Source organism: Pristiophorus japonicus, chromosome 12 (assembly GCF_044704955.1).
Source record: "Pristiophorus japonicus isolate sPriJap1 chromosome 12, sPriJap1.hap1, whole genome shotgun sequence".
NCBI lineage: Eukaryota > Metazoa > Chordata > Chondrichthyes > Pristiophoridae > Pristiophorus > Pristiophorus japonicus.
In genome coordinates, this window is record NC_091988.1 from 92,759,989 (window position 1) to 92,787,988 (window position 28,000).

At 44.9% G+C, this 28,000-nt stretch overlaps 1 protein-coding gene across 2 annotated transcripts in view; it reads left to right on the forward strand.

Moving 5' to 3' along the window:
• LOC139277375 (interleukin-1 receptor-associated kinase-like 2) overlaps positions 1-27,744 on the forward strand; it is a 49,830-nt gene extending 22,086 nt beyond the window's left edge. The window contains exons 3-14 of one of the 2 annotated variants that reach the window (XM_070895758.1): positions 6,570-6,710; positions 7,250-7,320; positions 8,629-8,823; positions 10,574-10,638; positions 11,967-12,081; positions 13,212-13,327; positions 15,228-15,438; positions 17,014-17,076; positions 17,633-17,824; positions 20,987-21,809; positions 25,241-25,372; positions 27,656-27,744. In XM_070895758.1, the coding sequence (XP_070751859.1) occupies positions 6,570-6,710; positions 7,250-7,320; positions 8,629-8,823; positions 10,574-10,638; positions 11,967-12,081; positions 13,212-13,327; positions 15,228-15,438; positions 17,014-17,076; positions 17,633-17,824; positions 20,987-21,809; positions 25,241-25,372; positions 27,656-27,660 (2,129 nt within the window). In that variant the 3' untranslated portion in view covers positions 27,661-27,744. The remainder of the gene's footprint in view (positions 1-6,569; positions 6,711-7,249; positions 7,321-8,628; positions 8,824-10,573; positions 10,639-11,966; positions 12,082-13,211; positions 13,328-15,227; positions 15,439-17,013; positions 17,077-17,632; positions 17,825-20,986; positions 21,810-25,240; positions 25,373-27,655) is intronic. The other variant, XM_070895759.1, reaches the window with a different exon arrangement.
• The last annotated feature ends 256 nt before the right edge of the window (positions 27,745-28,000 follow it).

Genomic DNA, 28,000 nt, shown 5'->3' on the forward strand with positions numbered 1-28,000 from the left:
AAAGGGGTTAGGCCCTTTGCCTACGCAAATAAGGGGCCTGCTGTCTGTTTTGTGCCTCCTTTACCAAACTGGTTTTTCCTGAACACAGCTGGCGCACTACCAGCTGCATTCATGAAAACCAGGGCTACATACAGCCTAAAAGGGGACACTACAGGCTGCCACTAAAAGGTACATCTTTACAAAATAAAACCACAGGCAGCTGTCAGCCACCATTCAGTACTCTGGCTCCCAATCACTCCCTGGATTCCAACATTCAAATGGTCTTCGTCAGCAAGCTTCCTGGGGAATCCCAGCAGGCATTTGCAGCTCTCCAGTGTGCCAGCGCAGCCTTCGGCCGCCTGAGGAAAAGAGTGTTTGAAGACCAGGCTCTCAAATCTGCCACCAAGCTCATGGTCTACAGGGCGATAGTAATACCCGCCCTCCTGTATGGCTCAGAAACATGGGCCATGTACAATAGATGTCTCAAGTCACTGGAGAAATACCACCAACGATGTCTCCGCAAGATCCGACAAATCCCCTGGGAGGACAGACGCACCAACGTTAGCGTCCTCGACCAGGCCAACATCCCCAGCATTGAAGCACTGACCACACTTGATCAGCTCCGCTGGGCAGGCCACATTGTTCACATGCCAGACACAAGACTCCCAAAGCAAACGCTTTAATCGAAACTCGCCCACGGCAAACGAACCAAAGGTAGGCAGCAGAAATGTTACAAGGACACCCTCAAAGCCTCCCTCAAAAAGTGCAACATTCTCACTGACACCTGAAGTCCCTGGCCAAAGACTGCCCTAAGTGGAGGAAATGCATTCGGGAGGGCACTGAGCACCTCTAGTCTCATCGCCGAGAAAATGCAAAAATCAAGCGCAGGCAGTGGAAAGAATGTGCGGCAAACCAGTCCAACCCACCCTTTCCCTCAATGACTATCTGTCCCACCTGTGACAGGGACTGTGGTTTTTGTATTGGACTGTTCAGCCACCTAAGGACTCATTTTTAGAGTGGAGGCACGTCTTCCTCGATTCCGAAGGACTGCCTATGATGATGGGGTGGGATGGGCATTGGGCCTACCCGTTCTGCTGCAGGGATCATTCTGTGCACCCAGTTAGATCGGCATGAATCAATTGCTAAGCCGTGTTCTTCATCCCCAAGCACAATCTCTGCATCATTGCTACTGACTCTACCCCCTGCCTGGTCACTGTCTCCAGCTGAACAAAATAGTTTACAACTTCAGTGTCCTGTTCGACCATGAAAATTAGCGGTGAACACAATTAGTGATGAAATTATATCAAACATACAGCTGAAAATTCAAGGAGGTTGCATCTTCACAACTGTGCCGGGCTCCATCTACTGCATTACCTTCATCAACCCTCTTTATTACTTCAACAAATAACTCAACCAGGTTAGTCAGACTCTTTAACAAGTCCGTGCTGGCTGCCCGTTATTAGCCCATGCTTCTCCAAGTGACAATTAATTTTTCCCTTGACGATGGTCGCTAGCAGTTGCCCCACCAATGACATTAGACTGATTGGCCTGTGTTACCAACTGTGTGGCCTATGGACACAGAACTCTGGGGAGACGTGATTGGCATAGTGGGGGTAGAGAAAACCAACTCCAGCAGTACTCTGCTCCTGACAAAATGCCTCGAACATGACCTTGTCATCACCAACAGCTTGTTCCACCAGAGGGACAAGTACAAGGCCTCATGGCACCCCACCCTCGCTCCAAACACTGGCACCTGCTCGACTATGTCATCGTCCGAGCCGGGAATCGCAAGGACGTGCGCATCACCCACACCATGACAGGAGCTGACGACTGCTGGACTGGTCACCACCTAATCCATTCCATCATCAACATTAATATAGCCCCAAAGCGAAGACGGCAAAAGAAGCCATGCTGCAGGAAAATCAACGCTGGGGCACTCAAAGACCCAGTGAAGAGAGCCCGATACAGCCAGCCTGCCTGGCGACCCTCGACGACCCCGAGGCACAGAGTGCCCACAGCGCCTGGTCTGCCCTCCAGGCCACTATAACCAGCGCCTGCGAAGAGATGCTCGGTCACTCAACCAGGAAACACCAAGACTGGTTTGATGAGAATGACCAGGAGATCCAGGAGCTAATAAACCGCAAGCATAGGGCATTTCTGAACAAAGCAGCTCTACAGACGGCTGAAGGCCAACGTCCAACAAAAAACCCGTGACCTAAAGAATAGATGGTGGGTGAAGAAAGCACAGGTGATCCAGCAGCTGGCTGACAGCCATGACTTGCGAGGATTCTTCACCGCAGTTAAGTCCTCCTACGGTCCAAGCACCCAAGGCCCCACCCCATTGCTGGCCAAGAACGGGGAGACACTCATTAAGGACACCGAGGCAGTCAGAGCCCGCTGGAAGGAGCACTTCAAAGATCACCTTAATCAAGACTCGGCCTTTGACAGGATTATCCTCAACTCCATTCCACAGCATGCTACCTGCCACCATCTCAGCAAAACTCCAGTCCTGCATAAGGTAGAAAAGACCATCCGTCAGCTCAAGAACAACAATGCATCAGGACCAGATGGAATACCCGCTGAGGCACTAAAGTATTGCGGAAAAGTACTATTGGCACAAATGCATGACCTCATCTCTCTTATCTGGAAGGAGGAGAGCATGACGGGAGATCTCAGAGATGCCGTTATCGTTATCAGATTTTAAAAAGGGAACAAATCCGACTGCAGCAACTACAGGAGAATCTCCCTGCTGTCGGCCACTGGGAAAGTCATCACTAGAATCTTCCTCAACCGTCTGTGGCTGAAGAGCTCCTCCCAGAGTCACTTTGCGGATTCCAGCCACTAAGGGGTACAACAGACATGATCTTCACCGCGCGACAACTACAAGAGAATTGCAGGGAACAGCACCAACCCTTGTACATGGCCTTCTTTGACCTCACAAAGGCCTTTGACACTGTCAACCGTGAGGGACTATGGAGCGACCTCCTCCGTTTCGGCTGCCCCCAAAGGTTTGTCACCATTCTCCGCCTGCTCCACGACGATCCAAGCCGTGATCCTAAACAATGGATCCACCACAGATCCAATTCACGTCCGGACCGGGGTCAAACAGGACTGCGTCATCGCGCCAATGCTCTTCTCGATCTTCCTTGCTGCAATACTCCATCTCACTCTCAACAAACTCCCCGCTGGAGTGGAACTAAACGATAGAAGCAGTGGGAACCTGTTCAACCTTCGTCGCCTCCAGGCTAGATCAAAGGTCGTCCCATCCTCTGTGATCGAACTATAGGACAACGCTTCTGTCTGGACACATTCAGAGGCTGAATTCCAAGCCATCGTCAACATCTTCACCAAAGTGTACGAAAACATGAGCCTTACACTGAACATCCGTAAGACAAAGGTCCTCCGCCAACCTGACCGCCCCCCCCACCCCCCAAGTTATCAAAATCCACGGCGCAGCCTTGGACAACGTGGACCATTTTCCGTACCTCGGGAGCTTACTGTCAGCAAGAGCATACATCGACGACGAGGTCCAACACCGCCTCCAGTGTGCCAGCACAGCCTTCAGTCGCCTGAGCAAGAGAGTGTTTAAAGGCCAGTACTTCAAATCTGACACCAACTTATGGTCTACAGGACAGAAGTAATACCCACCCTACTATATGGCTCAGAGATGTGGACCATATACAATAGACACCTCGAAGCGCTGGAGAAATACCACCAATGCTGCCTCCGCAAGATCCTGCAAATCCACTGGGAGGATAGATGCACTAACGTCTGTGTTCTCGCTCAGGCCAACATCCCCAGCATCGAAGCATTGACCACACTCAACCAGCTCCGTTGGGCAGGCCACATCATCCGCATGCCCGACACGAGACTCCCAAAGCAAGCGCTCTACTCTGAACTCCTACATGGCAAGCGAGCCCCAGGTGGGCAGAGGAAACGTTTCAAGGACACTCTCAAAGCCTCCTTGATAAAGTGCAACATCCCCACCAGCACCTGGGAATCCTTGGTGCAAGACTGCCCAAGGTGGAGGAAGAGCATCCGGGAGGGCGCTGAACACCTCGAATCTCGTCGGCGAGAGCATGTAGAAACCAAGCGCAGACAGCGGAAGGAGCATGCGGCAACCGAGGCTCCCCACCCACCCTTTCCTTCAACGATTGTCTGTCCCACCTGTGATTGAGACTGTAATTCTTGTATTGGACTGTACAATCACCAGAGAACTCACTTTTAGAGTGGAAGCAAGTCTTCCTCGATTTTGAGGGACTGCCTATAATGATGATGTTACCAGCTTTATCCATCTCCCTTTTTTTAAAACCGGAAGTCCCCACACTGTCGCTAATCACTCTGAAAGCTAAACAGTCTGGGTGCGAGCTGCGGTGACTGATGGGGCATTGTGTGTGGGTCGCCGATTGTGAACAGGTTTATTGGGTAGAAAGTGTTTGGATCAGGATCACCTTTTACATTACGAAGTGAATAGGGACCGTGTCCTGACATCCAGATTTCGTCCAGTCCAATGATGTCACTTGCCGCACACGCACCAGGCTTTCCGAGAAACCAACTCATTGCTGCTCATGGTCAAGAGCGTGATCCTGGTCTGGGGGCGGGGTAGGGGGGAGAGGAAGAACGTGGTGCATGTGTAAAGGGGGTGGGGTGGATCCAGGCCTAACAGGATTGAGGCGGGGGAGGGGGGGAAAAGAACATGATCCGTCTTCCCACTTGAGTATCGTTCTCGCTCTCATCCCCCACCTTTAGACTCGGATCACCTTCTTTCTCTAAGCCCCCCCCCCCCAGTTCCTGACCATCTCATCCCTCCTTTCCCCACCCCCCCTTCCATTCCTGACAAACTCTTTCCCCCCACTCCCGCTGAACTTCTGTCCTCTCCTCTCTGATCTCCTGACTCCAGGCAAAAAACGGTTAATGACAGGGAGGAAGTGTGGTTCAGGCAGCAGGCTGCACTAGGTGCATGCAGAGCCAGAACATTGGGTGAGGGGGTGGAACGATGATTAGGCTCGGTCCCAGAGGGCTCAGCTCCATCACAATATGGATGCGCATGCGCAGGAAGACTCAAACTTCTTTATGTCAGCAATCACCGATCAATTGTCTTGTCTGCCTCACTGGTCTTCCCTGATAAACTATTTTACAATTAGATACTCTTTTGGGAAAAAAGGCTCCGTCTCTTTCCACCAGCTTCCATGTTGGAATATTTGAGTATATTTGACCCCGAATTTATTCATCATTGTTTTTCACTTGTGTGGCTTAAAATGAGCGTTCGGCATTTTTGGAGGTTGACGCGGGACCCATTTCCCCTGGTCTCTGCCCCACCATTGGTTGCATTGTAGTTTGTATCGCAATCTAGATCTTTGCAATTTCAGGTGCTGCTGGGAGTGCATTAGCATCTGGCTGCTTCTAGCATAGCAGCTGTAGGACACTCCAGCTGCCACTGGCAGATTGGGTCCGGCAAAGCTAGTGTGCCCTTGCAGGCAGCCTGTCAGATGCAACTATAGCGATGACCCCCCCCCCCCCTCAACCCCATCCCTACAGTTAGGGACAGGGTCTGTGTCCCTCACAGTGGGTGGTCAGGAGTACCAAGTCGCTGGCCTTGTGTTGCCAGAGTGCGCCTCCCGCTATTTCACTGCCTGAAAGGGTGGTAGAGGCAGAAACCCTCACCACATTTAAAAAGTACTTGGATATGCACTTGGAAGTGCCGTAACCTACAGGGCTACGGACCAAGAGCTGGAAAGTAGGATTAGGCTGGGTAGCTCTTTGTCGGCTGGCAGAGACACGATGAGCCAAAATGGCCTTCTTCCATGCTGTAAATTTCAATGATTCTATGATTTCGAGCCCCTTGAGTTTTTAATATCTGGTTTTATCGGAAGGATAGCCAGTAGCTGGAGGGGTTTGGTTCCATGTCCTGCTGCAACATACAGAATCTTGCAGATATTGGCTACTCTATGGAATATGTAATCTTTCAAAAATGCTTTCGAAATTCGGTGCTCAGATTGATTTATTGATAGCTGGGATGACATTCAAATGTTAATTGCACATCTATCCTTTATTATATACACATTTGATGTAATATTTTCTTTAACATTTTAATAATGGGGGATAGTGAGTGGTAGAATATAGGTTAATGCTCATCAGTGGCAAAATTCGGATCAGTATAAAAGATTTATTGTTGTTAAGCATGATTATGGAATTAATACTGATTCTGACGGGACTGGACAGGTTAGATGCGGGAAGAATGTTCCCGATGATGGGGAAGTCCAGAACCAGGGGACACAGTCTTAGGATAATGGGTAGGCCATTTAGGACTGAGATGAGGAGAAACTTCTTCACTCAGAGAGTTGTTAATCTGTGGAATTACCTACCACAAAGAGTTATTGATGCCAGTTCATTGGATATATTCAAGAGGGAGTTATATATGGCCCTCACAGCTAAAGGGATCAAGGGGTATGGAGAGAAAGCAGGAACGAGGTACTGAGGGAATGATCAGCCATGATCTTATTGAATGGTGGTACAGGCTCGAAGGGCAGAATGGCCTACTCCTGCACCTATTTTCTATGTTTCTAATACTGAACTTGTCTTTTTAACAGGGAAGCCTGCAATTTCTTTCATTGCTCAGCCTGCTAGCTCCTGCATTCCTATTCCAGAAACTCCTGATATGTGCCACCCACCTCCATCATCCAGTAGTCCAGTATTGGACGGTATAGTCACTGTGGATTCAGCAAACAAAGGTAATTACTAAACCTGGGCAGTTATTAGTGAGATGGGCCAATGGCAGGAAAGTATTTGCATGTTTAGTTCAGCACAGCCCCGTCAGTGTGTAGGTGTAAAGCTGTACCAATTGCTAGAAGTTTCATCATCCAGTATCCAATCACATTGCATATTCATAATTCTGTCATCTTCAACTCAACTTAGAAAAATGCTACATTCAACGGAATAGTTCCAGTCACATACAATCATATTGCAACGTATGTAACAGTCACACAGAAAGGCAGCACTAAAGCTGCAGCAATCAGAGTTTGTCCAACTTTATCTAGAAACATCTGCACCAGAACACTCTGCACCCTTGTAACACGCTTGCATTTAAAAAAAGTTTCCACACAAGCAGCTACGAACATTAACATTACCCACAACACTGAAGATGTTCGGAGTACACGGAGTAGGTTATGTCAGAGACTGGTGCAGAATTATAGGCAACAGCTCCCAAAAAGGGGTTTTGGTTCGTCAATTATTTTCCTCCTGACTGGTATTTGTTTTTTATTTTCTCCAGTGCAGCAACTTGATCCACTTCCTAGACCGTGCACTCCTCCGTATCACTTGTACTCAGTATCACCAGGCATGGTAAGGTTAGACAGCAGTAGCTGTACATTTGGCATTTCAATTATATTACAACAAATTATATTTATATGGAGGGATTCAAAAATAAGGACGAGAGTTTTGAAATCGAGGCGTTGCTTAACCGGAGGTCAGCGAGCACAGGGGTGATGGGTGAGCGGGACTTGGTGCGAGTTAGAACCCGGGCAGCAGAGTTTTGGATCTAGTTTACATAGGGTAGAATGTGGGAGGCCAGCCAGGAGTGCGTTGGAATAGTCAAGTCTAGAGGTAACAAAGGCATAGAATGAGGGCTTCAGCAGCGGATGAGCTGAGGCAAGGGTGGAGACGGGTGATGTTACGGAGGTGGAGGTCTAAGTTATGCTGCGGATACGTGGTCGAAAGCTCATTTCAAGGTCAAGTATGACACCAAGTTTGCGAACAGTGTGGTTCAGCCTCAGACAGAAGTTGGGGAGGAGGGATGGAGTCAGTGGCTAGGGAACGGAGTTTGTGGTGGGGACTGAAAACAATGGCTTTCTTCTTCCCAATATTTTATTTTAGAAAATTTTATTATATTAGCTGAACATTTCCAGTAATTAGTGATCACTGAGCACCCAGCTAAATAAAATCCAGTCAGCGCTGATCATCCCTATATCGGGATTCTACTTAGCATGGATCTGAGGATCGGTGATTAGCCAAGGACCAAATTATGAAAAGTTGATAACTGAGTGAAATCACAGTGTTAAGTATTTGAAAAGGAAGAATATGAGGAAATTGCAGGAAAATGTGATTGGAGAATATAGTTCCAGTTAAAGAGCCAAAGGCACAGGTATGATGGGCTAGACAGCCTCCTAATTTCTGCCCTTACATAAAAAGGCATTAACAATTAAGGTCTGTCTGGATTTATATAAATTGTCCTTCGAGGGCTTTAGCTGCAGTCATTTCACAGATTAATTCTAGTAATCTGAAACTCTATTATGGAATCTCTTGAGAAGTATCCTGATCCAATTCTGTTCCATTTTGAAACTGTAATGAATCATCGTGTATTAACATATCTGCAATCATGCACTTCATTTTTCTGCTTTTTTTTCTTCCTTGGGGGCAACTTTCCATCATTCCCCCCAATATGATATTCTATCTGATCATTCACACCAAAGTGGTAGAATATTCCTCTTTTGTCTATGCTGTGGAAGGAACAATATCACAAGTGAGCAGCAATTGGCGCATAGGGTGCACACTGGGAAAGATATTACACTGCTGGTGTTGGTGGTATATTTCATGTGTACATCTCTGTTAACTCCTGTACATTCTACTGTATGTTTGATCTGTTTTGTTCAGGATGAGATTGGCAGCAGATCCCTCCAGGAAACGAATCACCAGCCTGCAGTACTCAGCTGCATTTGGTCCTTGCAGGACGTGAAGCAGGCCACCGATAACTTCAATGAAAGATACAAGATTGGCCCAGGCACATTTGGCCATGTCTACAAGGGTCACCGGTTCAATACTGAATATGCCATAAAACTGCTAAAGAAGGCAAGTCTTGTGCGAATAACACAGCTTCCTGTGATGATTCTGCCTACCAATGTGTAGCTTGCTTCTTAATATCACCATTTTGACAATGTCCAAAAATACTTAAATACTTACAAGGATGTGGTAATCACAGGCCTCTTTAGCATAGCACTTTAGCAGTCCATACAGTTTTACAAAATACAATAGGAACAGCAAAAATTGATGCTTGCTGCCAGAGAAAAAGGGGTGGATTTTAGCTCCCAGAGGGTATTGTGTGAGCGAGAGCCAAGGCAGACAGCAAACTGTCCCATCCTCCACAGTATTAGGCCTGACAGATTTTAACTCCTGGGTCTCCATCAGTCTCCCACCTGACCCCGGTGGAAAGTGCAAGCTGGCCAGCAGGTAGGAATGGGATTTCAGACAGCAGGAAGCTGCTCCCGGGGTCCCGAAGGAACAGTCCTCCAGGAATCAGGTAAGTCATTGGAAGGAGAGGGTCGGGAGGGCAGCTAGCTCCAAGTTTCCTTGTGGAACTCTCCTGGCTTAAAATGAAACAAAAAAATAAAATTAACTCGCCTTTCTGGCATTGGAGTCCGATCGGGGTACTTAATGACGCCCTCCGGCTTGCTCACCACCTCAAAAGAGCGGGTTAAAACCTCAACCCACGGGAAGGCAGCGTGATCAGTTGGAGTAATTCACTGTAGCCATTTTAACTGCCAGCTCGCCCTGTTTCCGCTGGCTGGGCTGGGTTAAAATCAGCCCGAAGGAATTTGCTTGATTAACATGAGCTCAGATTCGAAATGAATAACTGTTGCATAAAAAATATTGAGGAGACTATCCTGTAGTATTGAATAATGCTTCTTTTTGCCAGCTTTGTTTGTACTGTGGTGTTACATAATTGCCTACGTAATTCTACACCTGCAAACTCAAATAACTGCTTGCTTACCCACAATTCCGTACTATTAGTTCTACAGATTGTAAATAGCTCACTTCCCTATCAGCCCTTCTCAATCAGTAGAGATTAGATTGGTAGTACAGAAGACTGCATGCTTTATATAAAAAAATGAAGTAACAGACTGCCCTTTTGACACTCAAAATAAACAGCAAGACTTGTGGGGCCAGCACAAGGGAAATCAGTGTGCACGTTCTGACGAAGGGGCGACCCGAAACGTTAACTGTTTCTCTCCACAGATGCTGCCTTGTCCCGCTGAGATTTCCAGCATTTTCTGTGTTTATAAATCATTGTGCAGCCCAGCCTTGGCCTGAATAGCCCGTTCAAAAGAGGGATCGGTGAAGGCTGCCTCCACCTAAACCCTCACTGCCTATGTGCTATCGAACTATTTGTCCAACGTTCAGTCTTGGATGTGCCATACTTGCCTCCAGCTAAACTCTGGGAAGACCAAAGACATTTTCTTTAGCCCCAGCCGCCAACTCCATCCCCTTCTCTGGCGACTACCTCAGGCTGAAATAGCCTCAGCGTCCTGCTTGACTCTGAGTTGAGCTTCCACCCATATCCACCCCATTATAACTTCCACCTCCGTAACCATGCCCACTTTTGACCAAGCATTTGGTCATCACTCCTAATCTTTCTTGCTTTGGCTCATTGTCTGTTTTTTGGCATCTCCAAAGTGCCTTGGGGGAAGGTGGGGGGGGACTCTATGCGCTGGTGTAAATGCAAGTTATAGTTGTTGTTGAGGGATACCGTACAGAAATCTGTTTTGTAAATTGTGCTGTTTCTTTCCACGCGTGTCTCACATTTGAATTATTTTTAGTACAGATGGACGACATCAACTTGAAGACCACACAGGAATTTTTTCGCAGAGAGGTTGGAAGTCTCTACCAGTAAGTATACTGTTGTTATGTGCCAAGATCCCTGTGCGTCTTGTGATGGTTTCATGGTGAGAAAATGGCATCAGGAGGCACCCCCACAATATGGTGCATTGTGTGCACCATGGTTTACAGCTACAATTAATATTCACTGACTCCCTGATTTTTAGTGGGGTTGTCAAGAGAGAGTGCATAGGGACCTGGAGTTACCCACAGAGAAAAGGAAAGAATTGCAGAGGGAGTTCCCTACCAGGCCACGCTCAATAGGTTTAACAGCATATGGAACTTAAGAGGAAGAGACTCTAGGGGTAAGTACTCACCTATTGATCATCTCTCTATGTTTACACTTTTATTTATATCTCAAAATCTCACTTTGTTGGATAAATCTTTCAGGAAGTTTGCTCTTAGTCAGTTTATGCATCTGTGTTTAGGTCCTGTGGGGGTCATGATGTCGGACATCTCTTCTGGTGTGTGAAAATGTTCACTACTTTATTATGAATACTTTAGTTGCAGTCAAGACAGTCTGCATTTACTTTGATCTATTAGCACTGGGGCTAAGCATAGATCCTGTGCTACTTTACCCTGCCAAAGACAGGTTGTGTCATCTTCTGGCCACAAGGGAAAATTTGGGAGAATCTTAATGATCTATTATCCTACCATTAGTTGGATGGGCTCCTCTTCCTCCACCCCACCTATTGCAGCATTTTAAAATTGTTCTGAGGCCAGGTGTAGAGGGGGGAAAGAAACTAAGTCGAAGTTACCTGATTCTGATTGTTGTGTGAAGCTTCTCTAAATGTTGATGCATTGCCTGCTCTGAGGTAATTGGATGCTCCAACACAGTTTTAAGAACATAAGAAATAGGAGCAGTAGGCCATTCGGCCCCTCGAGCCTACTCCGCCATTCAGTAAGATCATGGCTGATCTTCTATCTCAACTCCACTTTCCTGCACTATCCCCATGTCCCTTGATTCCCTTAATATCCAAAAATCTATCAATCTCTGTCTTGAATATGCTGAACGATTTTGTTGAGTTTGCAGGGCATTTAGCATTTTTGGATCTGAATCACACTATTTCCTAACCTGTTCTAGCTCTCCATCATTGACTCCTATAAAGTCCAAAACCATAATCCTTTATAAAAAAACAGAAAAACCTTTTGCTTTAATGCTGCTCAGAATGAGATGAACAAAGTAGAAAATACACACCTACGAGGGTTTGCACTCGAGAAGGATGTGAAAGGTATGATTTGCTGCTGCAAAAGTTGGAGAAATGATATAAGTTTCTCCCAAAATATCTGTCCTTCCGTTAATTAAGGTTATGAGTTTTATTTTTTCTATTCCTCCTCAGGTATCGACACTTGAACATTTTGGCCCTAGAAGGCTGCTGTGCCGAAAATGACCTTTACTGCCTTATTTATCGCTACATGTCCAATGGCTCCCTTGAGAGCAAGCTTCAGTGCACAGTAAGTAGTCATTTTATCATTTGTCACTTTTTATATATAAAAAATCTTGGGTTGGATTTTTAACTTTGAAGATTTTGAGGCGGTAATGGTGGCGGGGCAGTAAAGTTTGCGCCCAAGAACAGCTTGCACCTCAATAAGTAAAATTGGGCAGCTGGGCCCTGAGTCAGGGGGCGCAGCGCTAAGGGAGGTGTTGTACACCTCTCTTGGGCGCTAGCATGGGAAAATCCTGAGTTAAAGAGCTGGGCCGGGAGCGATCCAACAGACGTCTGAGGAGAAAAGAAACCCTAAAAACAAATCCCCAAAACATTGCCCGCTCCAACACAACATAAATTGCAAAAAATATTAAAAGAGAAAACAATCACACTTACCTTAGGAGTCCATTACTTACCTCTCTGCAGTCGATATTGTTGGACTGCCTGATTTCCCAGGCGTTCACTGCGGGGCGCGCTTCGGGGCATACGGGTCGGGCTGAAGTCAAAACTCGTGCCGGTGTCACAACCAGGAGCGCTGCACACCGGCGCAGCTCTTCCGGGTAGTGCTGCTCTGTGCCGCCGCAAAACCGGATCCGAGGATCGCTGCAGCGCGCTGGAGGCTGACTGCCCGTCCAGAACACCGCCATTTCCGTCATTCCGGGGTGAAAAATGGAGCGCAGAAGACCCGAAAATCCATCTCCTTATATCTCTGTACTCATTACAAGTGAAACCGAAATTGCCTATATAAACTCATGATTCTGTGATAAATTCCTCTCCCATCAGTGGTCAAGAATCTAGCTTTAATCTTAATTTGGGGTCCTCCCATAATGCAGTTGGTGCAACTGAGCAATGCTTCAGAGACTTGGCACTTATTTTCAGCAGGTACTTAAGAAAAGAAAGAAACACTGCAGATAATTTGCATACAGCAATGAGATAATGATCAGATCATTATTTTTTTGTTAGTGAAGTTGGTTGAAGGATAACTATTAGCCAGGACACCTGAAGAACTCCCCTTGTCATCTTTGAATAGTGTTGCGGGATCTTTGACCTCCACATGAGAGGGCAGACAAGGTCTCAGTTTAACATCTCATCTGAAAGATATCAGCACTCCATTAGTTTGCACGACGAAATTGTTAAATAATATCTCTTTTGTTCCAGAATCCTGCCGATGTGATTTCATGGAATACACGCATTAATATTGCAGTTGGAACAGCAAGAGCGATACAGTTCCTGCATCAGTGTAATGTGCCTCTAATTCACGGAAATATAAAAAGGTAAACCTGCCATCCAAGAACTTTGATTCACGAAGCCTGTTCTGATTAGAAAAGTAATGATTCCTGGAATCAGACCAGAAGCACATAACTGCATCAGATACTTCTTTACAAATCATTGCCTTCCTCAAGGCCACGTTTTCTCCAATTTTCCCTCGTTGTGAAGGCATTAATCATGCTAAGTGCTGGGCAGCCCTCTAATAGTTCACCCAAGTGGCCACTTCTTCTCCACAAAACGCTCAACAACTATTGCCGCATTAATAGCCAAGCCCAGTTCTATCCTTGCCTGAAGTCTGTGTGTGCATTTTCCACAAACAGTACTGGATAGCAAGCTTAACCAGGAACCCTTCCCAATATTGTTTTGCCTTTCCTATATTAGCAATACTGCATGTCACCCACCCCTTCCCCAACTGAGATCAAAAACTCCGATCGGACCAGGAGCTAAAGCAGGGTTCTTCCAGGTCTGTGTAGCTTAGTGCATATCGAGTAGTGCTTTTACCAATTGAGGCATCGGGGAGAGCATCTAACGTTTTTTTTGTTATTATTGTTTAAATGCTCCTACTTTTCTCATCTCTGTGCACTAACTGCAGTCAAGAAGGTAGTTGAGCAGCCTACTCACATGCTTTTGCCAGTATTTCTATGAACCAGGTAACAGATATGCAAGAATGGCTGTTGTAATGTATGCCCTTGTGTGTATGCTCACAGGTTTGTGGAGCTGTTGTATTGTGAGTGGCTTAGCCACAAGACTCAATAAAATCTCAGTCAGGTGGTTCTAGGTCATCCACGATGAAGTATGCAGTTGTGAGCCGAGTAAATGAACTGGTAATGTGTAGTGTGATCGTTAAACTGTTGTTAATAAACCAACTAGTTCTTAATGAATTCTTAAGCAAAGAACCCATGAAGCAAATACATTGCAGCTGTGTTCCCAATTTCCTCTTTTATTAGTCTCTGCCAAGCTCCTCCTCAAGGTGGTGTAGCTGAAATCACAATCCTAGTAATGTAGGATAATCTGCATTCCACAAATCCATGTTGGCACATATCTGAACACTGCAATTAGATTGCCATAATGAAATCCATACATACATATCATTTTAACAAAATACATTGGAGATTTGGTAGAGGGATTTTTATTGGTATTTGGTAGTTGAGGTCATTGTAGAAATCAAGTACCAGGACACTGTACACTGAAGGTTAATGATTGTAATATAATTACTGAAACTGGCGGGTCCTGGGACATCGTGGCCCCCCCGACCTGCGAGAGAACAGCTCCGCAGGTTGGGCTATAAAAGAACTGGAGCGGCATACCACTTCAACCTCCAGCGCGAGCTACTCCAAGGATTTTGAGATGGGCGACTGGGTGACGTCATCAAAACCCTGGTTGCCGTTTTGGAGAGTGGGCAGGAACATCGGCAGGGCCCAGGTACAGAGGAATGGGAAGGTCGGGGCGGAGGAGCAGCGAGTGTTTGTGGCGGGGGTGCGACAGACGAGGATACGGGGCCCAGAAGAGCCGAGGGCCCAGGGGCAGCACGGGCCAGCCCACACTGCGATATGTGTGCGCTCTAGGTCCATGCAGCAGAGCAGGTCTCCAGTCATCTTGGTTAACCCTTGCCACTGGACCAAGACCTAGCTCTGTCAAGCCCTTGTGGTGGCTGGTGTGCAACGGTCACCACACGCTAAAAAAACCCACGCACAGGCATCTTCCACCCTTCAACATGTAGTTTGGGACTGGAACATCAGATCCTTCATCGAAACACCTGTGAACTCGTGGAAGCAAGTCGTCCTCGTTTGAGGGACCGCTTATGATGATGATGATGAAAGCTTAGAGCCATAATTAACAGTTGATTACCATATAATAACGGTCATTATATATTGTTTAAATTTAAAATTTGACTTGTCTCTACAGTTCTAACATTCTGCTAGATGAATATTTTACACCAAAGCTGGGAGACTTTGGTCTGGTGAAGATTGGTCCTCTTAGCACAAGTGCTAACCATATTAACAGCCACATTATCCTGAAGACCAAGACTTTGCAGAGACCTCTAGCCTATCTACCGGATGAATTTGTTCGGTACAAGCAGCCTTCTGTAAAGGTTGACATCTTTAGCTTTGGAATCGTAAGTAGTTCCTCTATGATAGGTTTAACCATCCATTGAAAGTATCCAGCCAATGTAAGACTGTTATGAAAAGGACATTTCATATGTCAAGGACATTTGATTACAAGTCAAATCAATTTATCTCATCCTGATATAAATCACTGGTGAGGTCTGAATTAGAATGATGTGGGCACTTTTGGGCCTCCTCTTGGGCACTGATGCATTAGAGAGAATTCAGAGAAGAATAAGAAGGGGTATTCTGGGATTTAAGGTTCTAAATTATGAAGAAAGAATCAGAACTGAATGTATTTTCATTGGGGGAGAAAGAAAGTCTTTCAAGAGATGTGGGGGGGGAAGGGGTTAGGTCTGACCCCAAAACTCCTTTGCCTGTGATATACCCACAACTCTCCACACTCCCCTCCCCTCTTACCATATGCCCAACATATTACAGGCCTCAACTGGAGTATTGTGTCCAATTCTGGGCACCGCACTTTAGGAAGGATGTGAAGGCCTTAGAGAGGGTGCAGAAAATATGTACAAGAATGGTTCCAGGGATGAGGGACTTCAGTTATGTGGATAGACTGGAGAAACTGGGGTTGTTCTCCCTGGAGCAGAGAAGATTGAGAAGAGATTTGATAGAGGTGTTCAAAATCATGAGAGGTCTAGACAGAGTAGATAGACAGAAACTGTGCACATTGGCAAAAAGGTCAAGAACCAGAGGACATAGATTTAAGGTGACATGAAGGAAAACTTTTTTATGCAGTAAGTGGTTATGATCTGGAATGCGCTGCCTGAAAATGTAGTGGAGGCAGATTCAATCGTGGCTTTTAAAAGGGAGTTGGATAAGTACGTGAAGGAAAAAAATTTACAGGGCTACAGGGAAAGGGTAGGGTAGTGGGACTAGCTGAAGTGCTCTTGCACAGAGCCGGCAAGGGCCCGATGGGCTCCTTCTGTGCTGCAACCATTCTATGATTCTATGATCTCTACATTGCTACCTACTACCTGGTGTGTGTTTCTGTGCTAATGCTTGAAAATCGTGACGTGGTTGCTGACTGACAGTCAATATAAATGTACTTGGTTCTGTAAAACCCACCGTGTCATAATGTAAAACACTTACAAATAACAAATAAAGTAGTGTAGTGAAATGAAAAGATCATAGGGCAACACTACAGGTGTGAAGGTATTCTTTCAGTACAGTATAGAAAAGCATCTGATTGTACTCTAATCTCTAGTTGCCAGGAACTATATGAGAATTCAGACTGACTTGCGTTCCAATGGATTTGCCCTTCCCTCAGGTTCTAATTGGAAGTAGCTGGTTTGCCTTCACCAATGCTTCTCTCTTCAATTCCCCCCAGGGGGCTTGGCTGAGATTAGGAAGTCATTATGTGGTGGATTCACTGGCACAGTATGCGAGCACTAGGTTTGATAGTGAGTCAGTACCCACAATGTGCTGTGCTGACAGACCACCTATCCCCTCATTCATACTTTATTGTGTCTAAAAGGATTGTTTTGTCTATCTGCATTCCTCTGCAGTTCTTATAAGCGGGTATAGATTTAAGGGTAAAGCTCTCAAGTGTCATTGTAATTTTATTTCAGGTGCTTGCCGAAATTCTGACTGGTATCAAAGCAGTAGATGAGAGCAGACAACCAGCATTTCTGGTAAGAAGACACCCTCAATATGTGCTTCACACTGTATTTTGCATTAACTGTCTCTTCTCTTCTTTCTACACTGATGCATACAGATTGGCACAAATTCTCTAATAATCTACTTCACTGTCTTTTTATTAGTTGGCCTCTTTACTTATTTCATCGTCTTCCGAGGTGCCTTTGGGCATTCCACCGTAAATTCCCCCCTTTCTGTCTCTGCCTCTTACTCCTCCCTCCACCTTATGCTGTAGTCTTGCAGGGGTGCCTATTTTGTGCTCCTACGTGAAGATTTCCTTTTGTGCATACACACACACCTCAATTTGGTTCACCCACTGAAAATGATGCGCACCATATATATGACTCGGGAGTTTTTATTGAGGCTGTGGCATTGTAGAGGCAGCTTTACTCTGGCTGTGACCTGAAGGTGCTCGAAAGTGAAGTGCGCTATTTCTCAGCCCTGACATCTTTTATCTGAAGAAGCCCAAAAAGCTTCAAAATTATTTGTGAATGTTTACAATTTTCCCAATATAATATTACATGTTCTTATTATTGTCTTTGTGTTAAACAGAAAGATCTTATGTTGGGAGTGCTGGAGGCAGAAAGGCAAACAAAAAACGCTGCAGATCTAGAGAAATCAGCGAACAAAATTTGTCAGATGTATTTGGATACAAAGGGTGGCCCTCTTCCCTTAAGCTTTGCAGTCAAGTTTGCTGTTATCACCTGTCTGTGCATCATAAGGAAGAAACCTGAGATGGAAGAGGTAAATAAAAATACATCAAACAATATGAAAGAAGGCATGAATAAATTTGGTCTGTTTTTGTTAGAACAGAAGAGATTATGGGATGATTTGATAAGAGGTGTACAAAATAATTAAGGGATGGGACAGTGTGGATCGAAGAAGCAAACTGCTTGCAGTAGTTTTGGGGGAGGGGAGATCTAATTGAGGGGTGAGAAATATATGATTAAATGCAAGCGATTTAGGACAGAGGATTGTGAGGCTGTGGTGTGCACTACCAGAGTTAGTGATTGAAGTAGAGACCATGTCAACATTTAAGAATAGGTTAGATAGGCATTTGAAGGAAAGGGAGATATAGGGATATGGAAACAAGGCAGGCATCTTGGATTAGGACTGCTGCTTGTGTAGAAGATAAACACCAATATGTATCGGTTGGGCCGAATGTCGTAAGTTCGATGTAATTCTGTGTCTTGCTGCCTCCTTTGAATGAAACATTAAACCAAGAGTCTGACTCCCTGTTCAGGTGAGCATTCAGCATCCTTTGTATGTATGGATTTGAGGACAAAATTAGGCATGACTGCGATGGCATCCAGAGTCAAATAGTCCATTAACATTCACTGTCTAGGTACCACTTATGCAAGGTAGAAGAGGGTGTCTCTGGTACCCATGCTACTTAATGCAGTATATATCAATACTTTCAGGACATGACAGGAGAGCAGCAAATTTGGGAGTCATTTTGTTGTGCTAACAATATTAGTTTAGACTTTCCAAACACTCATTTCTAGTTCAAAGTGCCTGACAGTAGTTTTTGTAATGGACTGCATCGTTTATGATCTCAAATCCACATCCTTAATTTTCTGATCTTTGAGATAACATAATCCAAGTAATTAACCTTGATTGTGGTAAAATTTATGTACGTTATCCACTATTAGATCTCCAGTCTATCAGATGATAAAAAGGTCAATAACCTAAACCAGCTTTGTATAACCAGTCAAATGTATTTATGATCAAATAAAGAAGTAAACACACTAGGCGTACATGTGACAGTACAGCAAATATATTAAAAAAGTTCTTGAAATAGTTCCTAAGCAGTAATATAGCTTTTTCAACCTTCAGTCTTTTTCCAGTTAGAAGCATAAACAACCCAGAAAATACTGCTTTCAGTGGAATTGTTCAGGTCTTCCTTTGTGGGACATGTAATGCCAGACACCGTTTTTTCCCGGACATAGAAGAGATTCGTGCCAGGGAACGTAACCGATACAATGAGAAGCTGCAGGTTATTCTGGAACGAAGGGAAAAACAGCTGTTGGAAGTGGAACAGAAGAAACCGTCCCGGTGAGCTTTGGGAAAGAGGAGTGGAACACCTGAGTGCCAGTGCCAATCCAAGAGGCTGCAGCCAGGCACGGTGCACGAGCGTGACACCTGGACTGAGCGCTTGAGCCAACAGGACTAAATATGCCCATCCAAAATGTACAATGAGGTTGAGATGCACCTCAAAGGATCACGCCAAGATTAAAGCTATCTGATGTAACACATTGGCTGCAGATTTGTGCAGTCTCTCCAGAAATCGAAGAACTCCCCCAAAAAATATAGCCACTTCTTACATTCTCAATTTCTTTGGAAAAGGGCTTTCAACAGATCATGAACAAGACACAGCTTCTCTTGAAATTTCTCTAAGATTAGACTACAGTACCAGAAATACACTTTTATACTAATGAGAGGACAAAACATTGTCTGAAATCTTAATATCTTAGCTTAACACTTCATATGTTGCACCAAAGGATTGCAGCTATCCGGTTCACAGTAAGTGTCAGCTGTGGCTCAGTGGGTCACACACCCGCTTCTGAGTTAGAAGGTTGTGGGTTCAAGTCCCACTCCAGGGACTTGAGTACACAAATCTAGGGCTGCACTGTCGGAGGTGCCGTCTTTCGGATGAGATGTTAAACTGAGGCCCTGTAAAAGGATGTAAAAGATCCCATGGCACTATTTCGAAGAAGAGCCAGGGGAGTTATCCCCGGTGTCCTGGCCAATATTTATCCCTCAATCAACATAACAAAAACAGATTATTGTTGCTGTGGGAGCTTGCTGTGCACAAATTGGCTGGCATGTTTCCCACATTACAACAGTGATTACACGCCAAAAGTACTTCATTGGTGGTCATGAAAAGTGCTATATAAATGCAAGTCTTTCTTTCTTCTATAATCTCGAACGTACAATCAAACACTCTCTTCGATCAAAAGATTCTGCGGCTGTAAGGCAGAGAAAACATCATTTTAAATTTAAGAAAGTGACTGGAATCCATTTTATAGTGAGGTTACCACAGCGTTTAAGCTTATGTAGGAAAAAAAATCTTGTATTATCACAAATGGCAAAATGACTTGTATTATCACAAGTTGCCAAAATGACTTTGATCAATACTCTTCTGTAATAAGTTGATTTTGTTTTTAACCTAACTGAGTCCTAATAGGCAAGCTCCAACAGCACTCAAGAAGCTTGACACCATCCAGGATAAAGCAACTTGCTTGATTGGCACCCCATCCACCACCTTAAACATTCACTCCTTCCACCACCGGCGCACGTTGGCTGCAGTGTGTACCATCTACAAGATGCACTGCAGCAACTCACCATGGCTTCTTCAGCAGCACCTCCCAAACCTGTGACCTCTACCACCTAGAAGGACAAAGACAGCAGGAGCATGGGAACAACACCCACCTCCAAGTTCTCCTCCAACTCCCACACAGTTATGACTTGGAAATATATCGGCGTTCCTTCATCGTCGCTGGGTCAAAATCCTGGAACTCCTTCCCTAACAACACTGTGGGAGTACCTTCGCCACATGGACTTCAGTAGTTCAAGAAGGCTCACCACCACCTTCTCAAGGGTAATTAGGAATGAGCAATAAATGCTGACCTTGCAAGCGACGCCCACATCCCATGAATGAATTTTTAAAAAGTGGTCTCAGATTGTAATGGACGCTGGCGTGGGAAATGGAAAAATGCAGTCATGTTATTTTGCCATGGTTGGATCAGATATGTTATTGAGACGGGGTAGATTGGGCATTATCCTGCTATAGAATGATTGATGCAACAAAAAAAGGCTTTCCATTCCCCTGTACTAACATCCCTCGCATTGATGATCACAAAAATTCACTGGGGTTATTTAATATGTATTGTGTGTGTCTTACAGGTTTATTCAATGCTGGAGAGTCTTCAGCGTCAGGTAAAAAGCCATGATCTGCACAGCTCTCCTGAGGAGACAGAAGATGGTACATGTAAGCTAAATCAATTGGCTTCATTGCCACAGGAAAACACAGAGATCCTTTATCCTTCTCTGGCTCCCAATTATTACATAAAGACTTTACAATCCCAGAGCCCATCCATTTTCAAAGGCTTGCCAGAAACCTCACCACAACTACCAGATACAAAATTGGTGAAGATATTATGTGAATCAGATGAGTCGGATAATTTTGGTTATTACCCTGTGCCGGCATCTCTTGACCAATTGTTTTGTGAAATGTGTAATATTAAGTCAAAGTGTGTTTGCAGTGATTCCAGCTCATGCTCCAAGGGAACCGAAGACAGATCAAAATCCACCAATACAAGTTATCCTAGAGCCAGCCAGGAGCCCGTCGAGACCAGTAGTAGCTTTGTTCAAGAATTCTCTCCAGCAAGAGACCACGTCGCCGATAAACTTTGTATTCCACCCAATTATTCTGGTGCTGCATCAAATGGTGTTTGCGAATTTCAACTATACTCAAAAGATAGAATGGTCAATTACTTTAACCACACAGAAACCAACTACACGGACCCTGCAATGAAGCTCAGTTGTTGCAACTCTGCTGTTTCTTCTCCGCGGAACTCAGAACCTGAAAAGTCAGAGTCCCTCTCAACATATGCTTCTTGCCAAAGTTTGCATATCAATGAGTTATGTTGTGGAGCAGCATGTGCGTTTGAGAACTCAACTTTGTCTGTGGGAGGGCGACCAGGAGTGCCTGATAGCACGAGTCCAGGTAGTGTCCAATTGTATAAAAATTAGACATGTATGCATATATATTTGAACGGTATTTTTGTTCCAATTTCCCCCCTTGCCCATCTCTTCCTGAAGGCCTCACGCTGGGATACAGTTCCATAAATGGCCTTCCAGTATATCATCGAAGTGAGCTGAAGCTGTAGATTTTGGTGAGGTATTTAACCATGGGAGTGGAGTGGAGGGGGGGCATCATAAGAACAAAAGAAATAGGAGCAGTTGTAGGCCATATGGCCCCTTGAGCCTGCTCCGCCATTTAATAAGATCATGGCTGATTCGATCATGGACTCAGGTCCACTTCCCTGCCCGCTCTCCATAACCCCTTATTCTCTTATCCTTTAAGTAACTGTCTATTTCTGTCTTAAATTTATTCAATGTCCCAGCTTCCACAGCTCTCTGAGGCAGCGAATTCCATAGATCCACAACCCTCTGAGAGAAGAAATTTCTCCTCATCTCAGTTTTAAATGGGCGGCCCCTTATTCTAAGATTATGCCCTCTAGTTCTAGTCTCCCCTATCAATGGAAGCATCCCCTTTGCATCCACCTTGTCAAGCCCCCTCATAATCTTATACGTTTCGATAAGATCACACCTCATTTTTCTGAATTCCAATGAGTAGAGGCCCAACCTACTCAACCTTTCCTCATAAGTCAACCCTCTCATCTCTGGAATCAACCTAGTGAACCTTCTCTGAACTGCCTCCAAAGCAAGTATTATCCTTTCGTAAATATGAAAACCAAAACTGCATGCAGTATTCCAGGTGTGGCATCACCAATACCCTGTCCAACTGTAGCAAGACTTCCCTGCTTTTATACTCCATCCCTTTTGAAATAAAGGTCAAGATTCCATTGGCCTTCCTGATCACTTGCTGTACCTGCAAACTAACCTTTTGTGTTTCATGCACAAGTACCCCCAGGTCCCGCTGTACTGCAGCACTTTGCGATCTTTCTCCATTTAAATAATAACTTGCTCTTTGATTTTTCCTGCCAAAGTGCATGACCTCACACTTTCCAACATCATACTCCATCTGCCAAATTTTTGCCCACTCACTTAGCCTGTCTATGTCCTTTTGCAGATTTTTTGTGTCCTCCTCACACATCGCTTTTCCTTCCACCTTTGTATTGTCGGCAAAATTGGCTACGTTACACTCAGTCCCTTCCTCCAAGTCGTTAATATAGATTGTAAATAGTTGGGATCCCAGCACTGATCCCTGCGGCAACCTACTGGTTACTGATTGCCAACCCGAGCTTGTCATCATAGCTCAGCTTCAGTCTATCCTCGTCCATCATTCACACATGCCACTTTTAATAAAGATCACTGGATAACAATCAAGAACGAAAGCCTGGCTAAAGCCAGAAAGGATGTATGTCATGATAACGTTGCACACAATTGATCACCCACAATAGCAGACCGTGCAGTTACCTTGGACCTGGCGTCATGCTGTATAACGAGCTTTAACCAGGGTGAAGGAGCGATTTTCTTTAAAAAGTTCATGTGTCAGCAGTTGCCAGAAGTGGGATCCACTGGCCGGATTTGTTTAAAACTTAAACAACAAGCAGCAGTGTAACGGAGGGGACTTCCAGCTAGCAGCAGCCTGCCATGAGGAAATACTGATGAAAGAATGCCTGACCATAGAGATGACTTAATCAAACTGGTCATTACTGTAATACTAGATTCCTCTGAGATGTGGTGGGTGATTGTGACGGAGGTTCGGCGAATGTTTGGTGCGGAGGTGCGGCGGGACATCGTGGCAGAGGTGCGGCGAGGGTTTTTGTGGCGGAGGAGCGGTGCGGGATGTGGCGGAGGTGCGCCGAATGTTTGTGGTGGAGGAGCGGCGAGAGATCGTGGCGGAGCTGCAGCGAATGAGGGTACGGGGCCCAAAAAAGCCGAGGGCCCAGGGGCAGCACGAGCCTACCCACACTGAGATATGTGTGCACACTGGTCCATACAGCAGAGCAGGTCTCCAGTCGTCCTGGTTCAACCCTTGTCACTGGATAAAGGCTTAGCTCTGTCAAGCCCGTGTGGTGGCTGATGTGCAACGGTCACCACATGGTAAAAAAAATCCACACACAGGCATCTTCCACCCCTTCAATTGGAGTTCAGGACTGGAACATCTGTGAACTCTTGTGGAAGCAAGTCATCCTCGTTCGAGGGACCGCCTGTGATGATGATGCACAAAATTGATGATGTGATACATTTTGAAATGATTTGCATCTCCATACATACTATTTAAAGAAAAGATTAGCCCAAACTTTTTCTTGATGACGTTATTTCTGCTGAGTCCAGCAGAAGGCTGTCACTCCAATCAGGGAAAATAAAAGGGAAATATTGGAGATGGAAATGATGTGCTAGACTGGGTGGTGCAGTAGGATCGTGCAGCTCTTTCACTTTTGGGACCTGAACCTCAGTCAGCCAATACTAATGAAATGGAAGGTCGCATCTATTGGCTGGCTGTAAGGGTTGTTTGTGAACTGAGTTTAGGAAAGTCTCGACCCAGTTCCTACATTAGCCGCACTAATTTGAATGGGTGCTTTTTTATTTACTGTGGCTAATGGGCCCTTCTTTGAGGATGTGGTAGTGTAGAGGGAGTTTTGCTCTATATCTAATCTGAGCTATACTTGTTCTGGAACTACTTACTAGGACAGCATAAAGGAAGCTTTACTTGATATCCAACCAGTGTTATATCTGACTGAGTACATGATGGCACAACATGCAGAGTGCTTGGGCGTGCATCTAACCCACGCTGTAACTGAACTAGGACTGCTCAATGAGCATTACTCTGTACCTAACCTGCGTTATACCCAATCTAACCTGCATTATATCCGATCTGGGAATGATTGATGTTGACACTAAGTGTCCAAACCAGAAAAGCATTAATTCCTCAGTACTAATAAGTGACTCAGGTGTGCACAAAAGGTTTTTAAAAAAAATAAAAAACACTAAATGAATAGTTTTCTCAACTTGATGCTTTCACTGTAAATTTAGTACTTGAAAGTATTTGTCTACACAATCCTTTAATTCAAGCTTGGGGGGGGAGGGGGAATGAATATATGAAGTTTGGACCTTTTCTTATTTTAAAATGCAGCACAGTAATATTTTCTCCAAGATTCCCATCTAGATACATGGAATAAACTTGCTTCTTTTGTACAGATTCTTAAGCGTTACAATTTATTTGCATGAGGGAAGGGCAGAATCTATGTTAAACGTTATAGAGTAACTTCATCGATTCCATACTCCCAGCAGTGTGCCATGCACAAACAGAGGGTGGGTTGGTGAATCAGCGCCACAATGTTGTAGCCCTCTCTTGGATCCAGATTCCTTTGAATATGGCTCCCAGCTGGGAGTGCAGGAGTGGTGAATTGTATGCTAAGTGGTTCTGTTGCAGCACTTAACTTTCTCTGTATCTTTGGTTTGCAGCAGAAGTTTTGTTTTCCGCAAATATCAAGATCAACCCCCACAAAAAAAAACTGCTGGATAAGATCCTTCTGTACGAAGAGGAGAAAATCGATAGTGCCGAGCTCCTCTCGGCCCCCTCTTTACCTGATGAAGGTATTTACACTCGCAGTCTCTTTGGTATTGTGTTAATTGAAGTGTTACATTTTTGGGTTTCTGTTACTATTTTTGTTCCAGATGCTTTTGAGCTGTATTTCAATATTCTGTACTCTCATATGTGAACACGACCTCCCTATATCCTTGAGAGAGTGTTTTTCATTGCCTGGTTATCAGGTAGATTTCAAAGTATGCCTGGGACAATGAAAAGAAAACCTTATAAAGATCCCCATCAGTACTCGGTGTACTTCAGTGCCTCCATGGGTTGCTTCTCAAATTCAAAAGAAGAGAATTAACTATTCAGTACTTTATTTTAGGCTTTAAATGCCAAACAAACAATAAAAGAACAATAACTGTCATATATATTTACAGTAGCAGATAAGTTTAGCTAGCTGGCTTCTCATTGAAATAGAAAATAACAAATACAGTAAAAGACTCTTATTTATATAGCGCCTTTCACGACCACCGGACGTCTCAAAGCACTTCACAGCCAATTAAGTACTTTTGGAGTGTAATCACTGTTGTATTGTGGGAAACCTGTACAAACTCACATCCCCAAAAAACGGTCATTTATTGACCATCCCAAATAATTTGCATTGTAATAGATACAAGCTGCACCATGAAACCACGAACATGCGCAAATTACTGACTGCCTTCAATGCACTAAGTCCGTTTACAACTTAAAACACAGGACATGCAGGTAAGTGCGAGGTGGCAGCAGGTGAAAGAAAAGGCGTTTGTGGAATGGAGATCTCTTTACCCAGCATCTAAATCAGCAGAGAAACCGTTCTCTGGGATTGAATGCTAACTCATCTCTATCCCAGGGATAGAGTGGTTTCTGGGCCACTATGGATGCTGGGTGAAGAACTCTCCATTCTACCTCACATGCAATTTACATTCAGGTGCACGTTGGACTGGGCTCTATACCCGCCTCCGGCCTGATGATGTCACCTCCACCGCCGCAGAGAGACGAGACTGATTGTTTGGGACTCTGGGGAATAATGTGCTACGTGTTAGAAACAATCAAGGGTTGGGAGTCGGGGAACTCTGAAATCAGGTGGTGGGGGAGAGGGGAAGTGCAAGAGTAGGGAGCTTAGAAGTCGACAATTGGGAAGAGCTCTGGCAGCAGCAGTCAGGGAGCCTCAGCAGTTAGGGGAGCTCAGGAGTCAGCAATTGGGGGGTCGCAAGAGCTCTGGAGTAGGCAATCGGGGGTGGGGGGAAGCTTAGGATTTGGCAATCGGAAGACCTCAGGAGTCAGCAATCGAGGGGCCCAGGAGTCGATAATCGGGGGGTCTTGGGAGGAACTCCGGTATCAGTACTTTCGCAGGCCTCGGGTGTCGGGGAGAGGCTGGGGACTGGGGAGAGAGAGACAGGAATGGGGGCTGGAGACGAGATGGGCAATGGGGGCTCATGATCAGGAATCACATGGACAAGCGTCAGATGGTCATATCATAACGTGATCAAACCTCCAGGAATGCCTCCAACCAGAGTTGGCAACCTAGACATCGCACTCCACCAGTAACAACCCCCTACCCACCCCAGCACTTCAAACTTTAGCAGCCGCAGCACAATTCCCCCCCCCCCCCCATCTCCCTCACACACACAATTTGGCTGGGTCATCGGCCTGAAACATTAATTATTTCTCTCTCCACAGATGCTGCCTGACATGCTGAGCATTTCCAGCATTTTCTGTTTTTATTTCAGATCTCCAGCAGCCGCAGTATTTTGTATGTATGTAGGTATGTGTGTGTGTAGTATTAGTCAGTCTATGTGACATATCAATCTATGTGGACGAACTATATAACATTTTTGTGTACCTAATGAAGATCTGAATGTACCAATTTGCTTTCTGATTGGATGCTGCTAATCAAGTCATTGATAACTGATCATGTGATTAGTAGAGACCAATCAGATTTATGTACTACAATCCCCACAGAGGGAAGGCAACTATTACACTTCCATGATAAAAACTTATATTTTAAGTAATATTAAATAGCTTTAACCATGTAAAAGTTGCAACTGAAAGATTATAAGTAAACTGAAGTAATTGAGAACATTTAAAAATACAGATTTTAACTCAAATTTTAACTAAGTTGAAGTCCTGAACCTTAGTTGGTCACTCAACCAAAACTGGAACTTAATTTATGAGCAAGCTCAGTTAGAAATGATTGCTGCTAAGGCTTAGTCAATTAAACAAAACAATAATTGTTAGACAGTAATGCCACAAGATATCAGAGTTTTGAAGTTTGGACTTTAAGCCCTAATGCTGCTTATCTTTTACAGAATGAACCACAATATCGAACTACAACACTGGGGTGGCAACAAAGATACAGGTTGAACCTCCCTTATCCAGAACTCCCTTATCCGGAACCATTCCCGGCCCCGGGTGGCGCATGCGCAGAACTCCAACATGAACAAATTGAAGTCTTTCCTTGCTCGCCATCAACCTCCCCACAAGTTTCAAGAAATTGCAGCATTTCCACTGTTATAACAAATTAAACTTGCTACAGAAAGTTAGTGCTGGTATTTAACGATGTAAAGACCCATCTAATGACTAAATTTATGCAGTTGAATTTTATGCTGTAATGCGACTCGACCATGGAGGCCCAGAAAGGGAACGTTGAAACT